Source organism: Ovis aries, chromosome 9, assembly GCF_016772045.2.
Source record: "Ovis aries strain OAR_USU_Benz2616 breed Rambouillet chromosome 9, ARS-UI_Ramb_v3.0, whole genome shotgun sequence".
NCBI classification, from domain to species: Eukaryota; Metazoa; Chordata; class Mammalia; order Artiodactyla; family Bovidae; genus Ovis; species Ovis aries.
In genome coordinates, this window is record NC_056062.1 from 35,379,251 (window position 1) to 35,392,539 (window position 13,289).

General features: G+C 42.4%; 1 protein-coding gene across 3 annotated transcripts in view; it reads left to right on the forward strand.

Moving 5' to 3' along the window:
- Positions 1-13,289, forward strand: part of LOC101114620 (uncharacterized) — a 205,001-nt gene that overhangs the window by 166,075 nt on the left and 25,637 nt on the right. For 2 of the 3 annotated variants that reach the window (XM_060393410.1, XM_027972961.3), the window contains one exon: positions 173-385. In XM_060393410.1, coding sequence (XP_060249393.1) covers positions 173-385 — 213 coding nt within the window. Of the gene's footprint in view, positions 1-172; positions 386-2,039; positions 3,143-13,289 lie in introns of those variants that run through there. The other variant, XM_060393411.1, reaches the window with a different exon arrangement.

The following is a 13,289-nucleotide window of genomic DNA, read 5'->3' on the forward strand; positions in this document are numbered from 1 at the left end:
AAATTTTTTATTTCCTTTTTTTTTTTTTTTTTGCTCATTCTTTCTCACCAAGCTTCTGGTAAGATCGTGATCACTGCAGCTTTTGTAAGAAAATGAGCTCTATTGCCATATTTCTCTAGCAAGACACAGGCGTGTCACTTACTGCCTCTCTGTGCTGTTGGTTCCTCTGCAGGGTGTGTTGCTCAACAGCGCAGTGGTTCTGCTTGCCACCAGCCTGTGCCAGGCCCTCTGCCTCCAGCCGGATGGGAGCTGCACGGGCGTAGGAAAGCTGTCTGAAAAGTCCTACTGGAGAGTGCATAAAATCAGCTCTGGGATATGCATGTTTGAAAGTGTGAAGAATGCACGGATGTTTCTGAGGATTAAGGATGGACGGTGTGACGGAGCTGTAAGCATCTGCTCGTGTTTTTCTCAGTGAATGTCTAAGACACTTGCCAAGAATTGCTACAAGTGTTACTTGCTTGAGTGTTTTGCTTTTTAGTTTTAACCCAAGAGAACGCTGGAAAATTGGATGTGTTACGTGGTGGCCCCCTTTGACTGGTATTGTTAAAACATGGGTGGGGGTGGGTGCCCTCTTAGTGTGATCATAAGGGGTCCTGACCCTTAGACACTGCTTCTGAAATGAAAGGTGTGTGCAGATTACCTGGCAGTAGTGTTAAAAAATGGGTTCTGACTCAGATAGACTGCTCCAGCACCTGTGTGTCTGTGTTTCTAATGAGCATCAAGCTGCTGTTGTTGAGTCAGGCCCCAAACCACACTTTGGGAACCAAGGCCCTGGGAAGTCCCAGCTCATCTGTGTTTCCTGAACTGCTTCCTTGGAACCTGAGTTCCCCCAAGTGGAAAGCCTGCTTTGTGAGTAAGGAGGTAATTTTTTTTTTGGCTGAACCCTGTGATATGTGGGATCCTCATTCTCTGACCAGGCATTGAACTGGGGCCCCCTGCTCTGGAAACACCGAATCTTAACCACTGGATCACCAGGGAAGTCCCAGAAAGTAATTTTATGCTCTAAATATTAGGAGTTTTTCCTTAACATCTTGTAACTCTGGAGGGGTGACTTGTAACCAATATCACATCTTTTATATTTTCGTACATCTCTGACAGGTTGAGGGGCTCATACAGTCACCATTTAGCAAGTCTATTAATGCTCTGCTCATCTGTTTTCATTTGAAAGAGTTTGGTTTAATATGTGCCTTTTAGATAAACTTGGAGATGCTCCCTGTCCCCCGTTACCAGGGGGGAATCTCTCTGATTGGGAGAATTTGCGTGAGCTTCTGTTTGGAGAGGAGGGAAGATTTAGACCGTTCATGGTTCCATGCCCCTGACTTCATTGTGCACAGTGCAAAAGCGAAAAGCACATGTACACACACATTTAATTAGCATCCTGGATCAGCTCATAAGAGCATTGGGAAGTGGGCGTGTCCCATGTCACAAAAGAGACAGAGTCCTGCTTATGGCCTTTAAACTGGCAAGTGGATGAACTGAGACGAAAATGGTTACCAGCTCTGCTGTGGCCAGACTATAGAAGGTGAGATTTCATCATGCCTGGTCACCTCCAGGAAGCCACCTTCCTTGCCATCACCTACATCCACAGAATGGACAAACCTGTTTCTTCTGGGGCTTGTGGGACTGCTCAGAACCAGGAGACAGAAGATGTGTTGCTACGTGACACATGTCTTTATGTGCATGGGTTTCAGAGTTGCTGGAGGCAGTTCATGGGGGCACAGATAAGTGTCACCCCAAACTGGGGATGGGCCAGCCCTGAAATCTGTCTTCCTGTGACAACAACCAGGGCCAGCTTGGTGCTCAGTCACCTTACGTGTGGCTGTCTCATCCTCTGGTTGGATGGGGCTTCTCTTGGTTTTTCCATTTCTCTCTTTCCAGTTTGCGGGGGCCTCTCTGTTGCTTCCAGTTTTTCCTCTGCATGGTGTTTCTCTTGTCCCTCCAAGTGAGGACGCTTCCTCTGCAAGTGTGGAGCAGAATCTTGGCTCTGTCCGTGCTCCTCTGAACACTCAGGCTTCCTTCTTTTTCCTTCCGCCTGCCAGGTGGGTGACTCAGCGCTCTGACCAGCTGAGAGAATGGAAGGAGTCCTGGCGGAAGGCTTTCTGAGCATAGGAAGATGAGCAGAAAATGAACAGATTAACGCAGGGGAGTGTTATCCTAACAGGGGAACTGGCTGAGTGATTGTCCACAGCGGCACTGGTGCTAGTGCTCAGTCATACCAGGTGCGCCCACCTCCTCTTGTGGAGGATTCATGGTATGAGCCTGGAGAAACTGGGTTGATCTCCAAGAGGAAACTGGAGTTAGGATATCCCGCAGGGAGGTGATTCCAAACTACAAAGTGGTTTTCTTCAGCAATTTTTCTAGAACCAACCTTGCTGACAGCTTTTCAGATGGAGAATTGGGTCTCAGATTGTTTCTGCTCAGGCTGTTTGTGCACTAGCACGAGGACCAACCCCCTGCCCTTGCCGTCGCCCCGCCATGGACTTCTCAGGATGAAAAGCTAGGTTCAGGATTTCCTGTGCACTTTGGAACTGAGGCCAGCAATCGTGTATTGGAGTTTTTTAAGCTCAAGTAGCATCTCTCTTGAGGGTTCCCTGGTGGCTCAGAGGTTAAAGTGTCTGCCTGCAATGCGGGAGACCGGGTTCGATCCCTGGGTTGGGAAGATCCTCTGGAGAAGGAAATGGCAGCCCACTCCAGTATTCCTGCGTGGAGAATCCCATGGATGGAGGAGCCTGGTAGGCTATAGTCCACGGGGTTGCGAAGAGTCGGACATGACTGAGCGACTTCACTTTCATTTTCAGCATCTCAAAGATTTTTGATAACTTGAAAAAAAAGAGGTTCTGTTTGCTTTGGGACAGTAGTGTTACTCACTAAGGTCCTACTTGACTCTGAGACTCCAAGGACCATAGCCCACCTGGCTCTTCTGTCCATGGGATTCTCCAGGCAAGAATACTGGAGTGGGTTGCCATTTCCATCTCCAGGGAATCTTCTCCAGGGAATCTTCCCAATCTGAGGATTGAACCCACATCTCCCAAATTGCAGGCATATTCTTTACCATCTGAACCACCAGGGAAGCCTGTTTCACCTTTATTTTGGTATTGTTATTATGATTATATTAATAATAAAGTCCAAAATTTGAACTTTATTTGATTGTATTCATTTCTTTTTTTTTTTAAATTATTTTACTTTACAATGCTGTATTGGTTTTGCCATACATCATCATGAATCTGCCACGGGTGTATACGTGTTCCCAATCCTGAACCCCCCTCCCACCTCCCTCCCCATACCATCTCTCTGGGTCATCCCAGTGCACCAGCCCCAGGCATCCTGTATCCTGCATCAAACCTAGACTGGCGATTCGTTTCTTATATGATAGTATACATGTTTCAATGCCATTCTCCCAAATCATCCCACCCTCTCCCTCTCCTACAGAATCCAAAAGACTGTTCTATATATTTGTGTCTCTTTTGCTGTCTCGCATACAGGGTTATTGTTATCATCTTTCTAAATTCCATATATATGTGTTATTATACTGTATTGGTGTTTTTCTTTCTGGCTTACTTCACTCTGTATAATTGGCTCCAGTGTCATCCACCTCATTAGAACTGGTTCAAATGTATTCTTTTTAATGGCTAAGTAATACTCCATTGTGTATATGTACCACAGCTTTCTTATCCATTCATCTGCTGATGGACATCTAGGTTGCTTCCATGTCCTGGCTATTATAAGCAATGCTGTGATGAACATTGGGGTACACGTGTCTCTTTCAATTCTGGTTTCCTTGGTGTGTTTGCCCAGCAGTGGGATTGCTGGGTCATAAGGCAGTTCTATTTCCAGTTTTTTAAGGAGTCTCCACACTGTTCTCCATAGTGGCTGTACTAGTTTGCATTCCCACCAACAGTGTAAGAGGGTTCGCTTTTCTCCACACCCTCTCCAGCATTTAGTGCTTGTAGACTTTTGGATCGCAGCCATTCTGACTGGCGTGAAATGGTAACTCATTGTGGTTTTGATTTGCATTTCTCTGATAATGAGTGATGTTGAGCATCTTTTCATGTGTTTGTTAGCCATCCGTATGTCTTCTTTGGAGAAATGTCTATTTAGTTCTTTGGCCCATTTTCTGATTGGGTCATTTATTTTTCTGGAATTGAGCTGCATAAGTTGCTTGTATATTTTTGAGATTAGTTGTTTGACAGTTGTTTCATTTGCTATTATTTTCTCCCATTCCGAAGGCTGTCTTTTCACCTTGCTTATGGTTTCCTTTGTTGTGCAGAAGCTTTTAATTTTAATTAGGTCCCATTTGTTTATTTGTGCTTTTATTTCCAGTATTCTGGGAGGTGGGTCATAGAGGATCCTGCTGTGATTTGTGACAGAGAATGTTTTGCCTATGTTCTCCTCTAGGAGTTTTATAGTTTCTGGTCTTACGTTTAGATCTTTAATTCATTTTGAGTTTATTTCTGTGTATGGTGTTAGAAAGTGTTCTAGTTTCATTCTTTTACAAGTGGTTGACCAGTTTCCTCAGCACCACTTGTTAAAGAGATTGTCTTTAATCCATGGTATATTTTGCCTCCTTTGTCGAAGGTAAGGTGTCCATAGGTGTGTGAATTTATCTCTGGGCTTTCTATTTTGTTCCATTGATCTGTATTTCTGTCTTTGTGCCAGTACCATACTGTCTTGATGACTGTGGCTTTGTAGTAGAGCCTGAAGTCAGGCAGGTTGATTCTTCCAGTTCCATTCTTCTTTCTCAAGATTGCTTTGGTTATTCAAGTTTTTTTGTATTTCCATACAAATTGTGAAATTATTTGTTCTAGCTCTGTGAAAAATACCCCTGGTAGCTTGATAGGGATTGCATTGAATCTATAGATTGCTTTGGGTAGTATACTCATTTCCACTATATTAATTCTTCCGATCCATGAACATGGTATATTTCTCCATCTATTAGTGTCTTCTTTGATTTTTTTCACCAGTGTTTTATAGTTTTCTATATATAGGTCTTTAGTTTCTTTAGGTAGATGTATTCCTAAGTATTTTATTCTTTTTGTTGCAATGGTGAATGGAATTGTTTCCTTAATTTTTTCCCCCCTACTTTCTCATTATTAGTGTATAGGAATGCAAGGGATTTCTGTGTGTTGATGTTATATCCTGCAACTTTACTATATTCATTGATTAGCTCTAGTAATTTTCTGGTGGAGTCTTTAGCGTTTTCTATGTAGAGGATCATGTCATCTGCAAGCAGTGAGAGTTTTACTTCTTCTTTTCCAATTTGGATTCCTTTTATTTCTTTTTCTGCTCTGATTGCTGTGGCCAAAACTTCCAGAACTATGTTGAATAGTAGTGGTGAAAGTGGGCACCCCTGTCTTGTTCCTGACTTTAGGGGAAATGCTTTCAGTTTTTCACCATTGAGGATAATGTTTGCCATGGGTTTGTCATATATAGCTTTTATTATGTTGAGGTATGTTCCTTCTATTCCTGCTTTCTTTGGAGGGTTTTTATCATAAATGGATGTTGAATTTTGTCAAAGGCTTTCTCTGCATCTATTGAGATAATCATATGGCTTTTATTTTTCAATTTGTTAATGTGGTCTATTACATTGATTGATTTGTGGATATAGAAGAATCCTTGCATTCCTGGGAGAAAGTGCACTTGGTCATGGTGCATGATCTTTTTAATGTGTTTTCTGATTGCTAGAATTTTGTTAAGGATTTTTGCATGTATGCTCATCAGTGATATTGGCCTGTAGTTTTCTTTTTTTGTGGCATCTTTGTCAGGTTTTGGTATTAGGGTGATGGTGGCCTCATAGAATAAGTTTGGCAGTTTACTTTCCTCTGCAATTTTCTGGAAGAGTTTGAGTAGGATCGGTGTTAGCTCTTTTCTAAAATTTTGGTAGAATTCAGCTGTGAAGCTGTCTGGACCTGGGGTTTTGTTTGCTGGAAGATTTCTGATTACAGTTTCAATTTCCGTGCTTGTGATGGGTCTGTTAAGATTTTCTATTTCTTCCTGGTTCAGTTTTGGAAAGTTGTACTTTTCTAAGAATTCATCCATTTCTTGCAAGTTGTCCATTTTATTGGCATATAATTGCTGATCGTAGTCTCTTATGATCCTTTGTATTTCTGTGTTGTCTGTTGTGATCTCTCCATTTTCATTTCTAATTTTATTGATTTGATTTTTCTCCCTTTGTTTCTTGATGAGTTTGGCTAATGGTCTGTTAATTTTATTTATCCCTTCAAAGAACCAGCTTTTGGCTTGTTGATTTTTGCTATGGTCTCTTTTGTTTCTTTTGCATTTATTTCTGCCCTTATTTTTAAGATTTCTTTCCTTCTACTAACCCTGGGGTTCTCCATTTCTTGCTTTTCTAGTTGCTTTAGGCGTAGAATTTGGTTATTTATTTGACTTTTTTCTTGTTTCTTGAGGTATGCCTGTAGTTCTATGAACTTTCCCCTTAGCACTGCTTTTATAGTGTCCCACAGGATTTGGATTGTTGTGTTTTCATTCGTTTCTATGCATATTTTGATTTCTTTTTTGATTTCTTCTGTGATTTGTTGGTTATTCACCAGTGTTGTTCAGCCTTCATATGTTGGAATGTTTAATAGTTTTTCTCCTGTAATTGAGATCTAATCTTAATGCATTATGGTCAGAAAAGATGCTTGGAATGATTTCAATTATTTTGAATTTACCAAGGCTAGATTTATGGCCCAGGATGTGATCTATCCTGGAGAAGGTTCCGTGTGCACTTGAGAAAAAGGTGAAATTCATTGTTTTGGGGTGAAATGTCCTATAGATACCAATTAGGTCTAACTGATCTAGTGTATCATTTAAAGTTTGTCTTTCTTTGTTAATTTTCTGTTTAGTTGATCTATCCATAGGTGTGAGTGGGGTATTAAAGTCTCCCACTATTATTGTGTTATTGTTTATTTCCCCTTTCATACTTGTTAGCATTTGTCTTACATATTGCAGTGCTCCTATGTTGGGTGCATATATATTTCTAATTGTTATATCTTCTTCTTGTATTGATCCTTTGATCATTATGTAGTGTCCTTCTTTCTCTCTTTTCACAGCCTTTGTTTTAAAGTCTATTTTATCTGATATGAGTATTTCTACTCCTGCTTTCTTTTGGTCTCTATTTGCATGGAATATCTTTTTCCAGCCCTTCTCTTTCAGTCTGTATGTGTCCCTTGTTTTGAGGTGGGTCTCTTGTAGACAACATATATTGGGGTCTTGTTTTTGTATCCATTCAGCCAGTCTTTGTCTTTTGGTTGGAGCATTCAACCCATTTATGTTTAAGGTAATTATTGGTAAGTATGATCCTGTTGCCATTTACTTTATTGTTTTCGGTTCTCATTTATACACCCTTTTTGTGTTTCCTGTCTAGAGAGTATCCTTTAGCATTTGTTGGAGAGCTGGTTTGGTGGTGCTGAATTCTCTCAGCTTTTGCTTGTCTGTAAAGCTTTTGATTTCTCCTTCATATTTGAATGAGATCCTTGCTGGGTACAGTAATCAGGGCTGTAGGTTATTTTCTTTCATCACTGTAAGTATGTCTTGCCATTCCCTCCTGGCCTGAAGAGTGTCTATTGAAAGATCAGCTGTTATCCTTATGGGAATCCCCTGTGTGTTATTTCTTGTTTTTCCCTTGCTGCTTTTAATATTTGTTCTTTGTGTTTGATCTTTGTTAATTTGATTAATATGTGTCTTGGGTGTTTCGCCTTGAGTTTATTCTGTTTGGGACTCTCTGTGTTTCTTGGACTTGGGTGATTATTTCCTTCCCCATTTTAGGGAAGTTTTCAACTATTATCTCCTCAAGTATTTTCTCATGGTCTTTCTTTTTGTCTTCTTCTTCTGGGACTCCTATGATTCGAATGTTGGAATGTTTCATATTGTCCTGGAGATCTCTTAGATTGTCCTCATTTCTTTTAATTCGTTTTTCTTTTTTCCTCTCTGATTCATTTATTTCTACCAGTCTATCTTCTACTTCACTAATCCTATCTTCTGCCTCCGTTATTCTACTATTTGTTGCCTCCAGAGTGTTTTTGATCTCATTTATTCCATTATTCATTATATATTGACTCTTTTTTATTTCTTCTAGATCCTTGTTAAACCTTTCTTGCATCTTCTCAATCCTTACCTCCAAGCTATTTATCTGTGATTCCATTTTGATTTCAAGATTTTGGATCATTTTCACTATCATTATTTGGAATTCTTTATCAGGTAGATTCCCTATCTCTTCCTCTTTTGTTTGGTTTGGTGGGCATTTATCCTGTTCCTTTACCTGTTGGGTATTCCTCTGTCTCTTCATCTTGTTTATATTGCTGCGTTTGGGTTGGCCTTTCTGTATTCTGGCAGTTTGTGGAGTTCTCTTTATTGTGGAGTTTCCTCGCTGTGGGTGGGGTTGTATGGTGTGGCTTGACAAGATTTCTTGGTTAGGGAAGCTTGTGTCAGTGTTCTGGTGGATGGAGCTGGATTTCTTCTCTCTGGAGTGCAATGAAGTGTTGCCAGTAATGAGTGATGAGATGTCAATGGTTTTGGGGTAACTTTGGGCAGCTTGTATAATGAAACTCAGGACTGTGTTCCTGTGTTGCTATAGAATTTGTGTGGTATGTCTTGCTCTGGAATTTGTTGGCCCTTGGGTGGTGCTTGGTTTCAGTGTAGGTATGGAGGTGTTTGATGAGCTCCTATCAGTTAATGTTCCCTGGAGTCAGGAGTTCTCTGATGTTCTCAGGATTTGGTCTTAAGCCTCCTGCTTCTCGTTTTTAGTCTTATTTTTACAGTAGTCTCAAGACTTCTCCTTCTATACCTCAACAATGATAAAACATCTAGGTTAAAGATGAAAAGTTTCTCCACATTGAGGGACACCCAGAGAGGTTCACAGAGTCACATGGAGAAGAGAAGAGGGAGGAGGGAGTTAGAAGTGACCCGACTGAGATGAGGTGGAATCAAAGAGGAGAGAGCAAGCTAGCCAGTAATCACTTCCTTATTTGCACCTCACAGTCTGGACCACTCAGAGATGTTCACAGAGTTATACAGAGAAGAGAAGAGGGAGGAAGAAGACAGAGGTGGCCAGGAGGATAAAAGGGGGAATGAAAAGGAGAGAGACAGATCCAGCCAGTAATCATTTCCCTAAGTGTTCTCCACCATCTGGAACACACAGAGATTCACAGAGTTGGGTAGAGAAGAGAAGGGGGAGGGAGGAGACAGAGGCGACCTGGTGGAGAAAAACGACTGTCCAAAGGAGGAGAGAGCAGTCAAGCCAGTAATCTCGCTCCCAGGTAAAATGGGTACTGAAGATTGGGTTTTTGAAGGTACAAAATTGATAACAAATACCAAAAAGCAAAGATTAAAAATCTAGAGTATAGGTTGTATTTTCAAAAATACAGTATTAAAGAAAAGAAGAAAAACAAAGTCATAAGAATTATTAAAATATATATATATATGAAGTTTGCTTTAAAAATAGGGTCTGTTTTTTGAAAAGTAATAGTAGGTTATAAAACTGAAAGTTAAAGGAGTAATAGAGGACTTAAAAATTTAAAAAAGTTGAAGAAGAAGAAATAAAAAGAATGATTGTAAAAATAGTAAATATATATCTAGGACTTTCTTTGGTGTTGTTGTGGGCAGTGTGGGGTCAGTTCATTTTTGGATAGTTTCTTGGTCCGGCTTATATTTCTTAAGATCTATAGGCCCCTTCCTATGTAGTCGGTACTAATGACAGGGTTTTTAATCTTTTGCACCTGTCACTTCCAAGGCAGTTCCCTCTGTTTTAGCTTCTTCTGTTTGCTGTCTCTTCAGTGTCTGATTTCTGCCCTGACACAAAGTGGGTGGTGGTGGACACTTTTAGGCTCACTTGTTCAGTCGCGCTGTGGGGAGGGAGGGACACTGCAAACAAATAACACTGGCATGTGCTCACACTGTCTCAGTCACACTGGGCCTGCCCCTGCTCACGACACACACAGCTCAGGCTCTAGGTTGCTCCGCCGGGAACCGTCTGCGGCCAGCTCTCGGCTGCACGCACCTCCCAGGTCTAAGCCGCTCAGGCTCAGGCACTCAGGTAGTCCTCAGAGGCGCAGACTCGGTTGGGCCTGCTTTTTGTGCCCTTCCCAGGTCCGAGTAGCTCAGGTGTTTGGCGAGCGCGGTCACTGCGACTTATCGCCTCTCCTGTCCCTGCTTGCTCAGTTTTCTGGGTGTACAGCTGGCTCACCTTCTCAGGCGGATGATGACTGTCCAGAACCCCAAGAAGTCTTAGTTAGCAAAGAACCCTGCTTGCAGTTTGGTAGTTAATGTCTCTCTGGGGCTGCTATTGCCGCCTTCCCGCCCTTCCGGCTCTGGCTGCCTGTCACTGGAGGGGGATGGTCTGCAACCGGCTAATTCTGTTCCATCCTTTGTTCTGTGTGCGGTCCTGGTGGTGCCTTATGTTACAGCTTTTCGCATGGTAGCTATCCCACAGTCTGCTTTGCTAGCCCAAGTTAGTTTGCTGTGGTTACCCTGAGGGCATTCAGGCCGATCCTTAAAAAGCAATGCAGCCGACGCCTCCCTGCCCAGCCCCAGCTTGCTAGTGGTGGATGCAGGTGTCTGCGCTGCTTCTCCCCTGGGGGAGTTACCATTGGGCTCATAATCTGTGGGTTTTAATTATTTATTTATTTTTCCTCCCGGTTATGTTGCCCTCTGTGCTTCCAAGGCTCACCACAGACTCAGCAGTGAGAGTGTTTCCTGGTGTTTGGAAACTTCTCTCGTTTTAAGACTCCCTTCCCGGGATGGAGCCCTGTCCTTCCCTCTTTTGTCTCTTTTTTTGTTTTTTATATTTTTTCCTATCTCTTTTCAAAGACAATGGTCTGCTTTTCTGGGTGCCTGATGTCCTCTGCTGGCATTCAGAAGTTGTTTTGTGGCATTTACTCAGTGTTGAAATGTTCTTTTGATGAATTTGTGGGGCAGAAAGTGGTCTCCCCGTCCTATTCCTCTGCCATCCTAGGACCACCCCCCCTGATTGTCTTCATTTCAAATTTGCTTTTACTTTTCCCTGGCAATTCAGGAAGCTTTTTCAAAAAATGTTTGTGAATCTTCTTCTTCTTTTTCTGTGGCCATGCAGCATGTGGGCTCTTAGTTCTGCAACCAGAGATCAAACCTGTGCTCCCTAGGTTGGAAGCACAGAGTCTTAGCCTTTGGACTGCCAGGAAAGTCCTTATTTTGGTATTATTAAAAAGAAGAGCATGGGCCCAAGAGTCACTTACGCTGGGCATGTCGCCACCAAACCTGGACTTAATATCTAGCCTGATTGAAGTTTTGTTGTTTAGTCGCTAAGTTGTGTCCAACTCTTTGCAGTCCCATGGACTGTAGCCTGCCAAGTTCCTCCCCATGGATCCATGGGATTCTCTAGACAAGAATACTGGAATGGATTGTCATTTCCTTCTCCAGGGGATCTTCCTGACCTAGGGATTGAACCCATGTATCTTGCATTGGCAGGTGGATTCTTTACCACTGAGCCACCAGGGAAACCCAACTGAAGTTTTACCCTCCTCCAGAAATGGAGTCCTAGCTGGTTGGTTAGGGATTTTCTGGAGTTACCTCAGCTCCAGTGAGGTAAGCGATCATGTGGACCCTTTCCAGCCCACAAAGGAAGATGAGGTAACCCATCTAATAAGACCCTTCTGTCCCTGAAGGGAGATGACTTAATCTGAAATAACCTTTTTTGTTAATGACTCTCCTGTCTTGCCTTTAGAACCCTCTTTATTTGGCAGCCTCCCGCCCCCAGTCTCTCCTCCACGTGCTGTGTGGGGCACCACCTGACTCATGACTCACTGAAAAAGCCAATTAGATCTTCAGGATCTACTCAGTAGACTTATGTGATTGTCAGTACTTTGGCAGAGAGGAGCCTGCACAGAACTCTCATCATATGTATATTACTTCTACTGTTTCCATCGTAGTGTTTTCTTTACATCATAACTTGTCTAGTAACCCTTCAATATGGTTGTCCAACTAAACTTCTCCCCCTGAGATTTTGGTAGTGATGTTGACTAGGTTTGTGGCCTCCTTAACAGATATTGACTAGAGGCCAGAGAAGAAATTCAGGCAAGGCTTTATTGGGGTTTCCGCTTCAGCAGGTGGAGAAGGAAATGCAACCCACTCCAGTATTTCTTGCCTGGAGGCTTCCATAGACAGAAGAGCCTGGCAGGCTACAGTCCACAGGGTCACACAGAGTCAGGCATGGCTGAGCACACTGCCACAGGAGGGAGTGAGAACAAGTAGCAGGTGCCCTTGCTCACTGCCGGAGGCAGGAGAGCTGGCTCCTTCTAGGGTGAGGGGATGTGTCCACAGGTCGCGCAGGAGGGGTGGCTTAGGTGGTTTGCCCATCCCTTCTGTGGTGTGTGCAGGGGGCATGTGTAGTCCCCTGCTTTTGCTCCAGGCTGTTTAGAAATGGCAGTTGGGGTTTCTTGGTCTCTTTGTATCTTTTGTCCAGCATTTGCCCTCCCCTGTGCATGCATTCAGTTATTTTTAATCCTGTATAGTTTGTTTCTATTTTGTTTTTTGAGGAGGTGTTTGTCCAGGTTCAGGCATTTCAGCACTGCCGCAAAGGGTCCCAGGTTCCAGCCTGTCTCCATGGTGGGTCTTTTAGTCAGAAAACATGTGCTTTTTTTTGCTCTTAGGAGCTATTATTGATACATAACAATCAGGCACATCATTGTTCACTTTCACTGTATCTGATCAGAAATCCCTGGGTTAGAATGACTTCACTTTTGAAAAGAGAATGGTAGCAATTACCTTAATTATCCTGATTTGCATTGAGGCTGGTGTAAGGCATGCTTATGATTTCCAAAGGAATTGAAGATGCAGCGGACATTACTATTCCTTAAATACCTGACTGCCTCAGTCCTGGGAGCTACTCTGCAGATGCTGATTGTAGAAATTGAATTGAATAAAAGCATTAATGTTTGCAATGTGTCTGCCATTGTATATTTGAAAACATTTCTTACAGGCAAACACACTTATGTTTAAACCAAGTGATGCTGATCCTGTAACAAATGTTTCTATTTCTGTTATCATAAAATTGTTACGCCGTAGGAGTAAATCACTTTAATAGATTTGGGTGTAGAAGGGATTCAAGGTAGCATGAATGCAAAATGCTTGCCTTTTCTAGGAACAATTGTATGGTTGTTAATATAAAGAAGAAAAACAGGCCTCACAACAACATAGGTGGAACTTGTCACTAAATATGCATATGAAGGGAAAAAGGTGTAGGATTTGTAGGAAAGACAAGCTGTAGAGTGACCAGGAAACCAAAGACAATATATGCACAAACACGCCCCATACCAGTA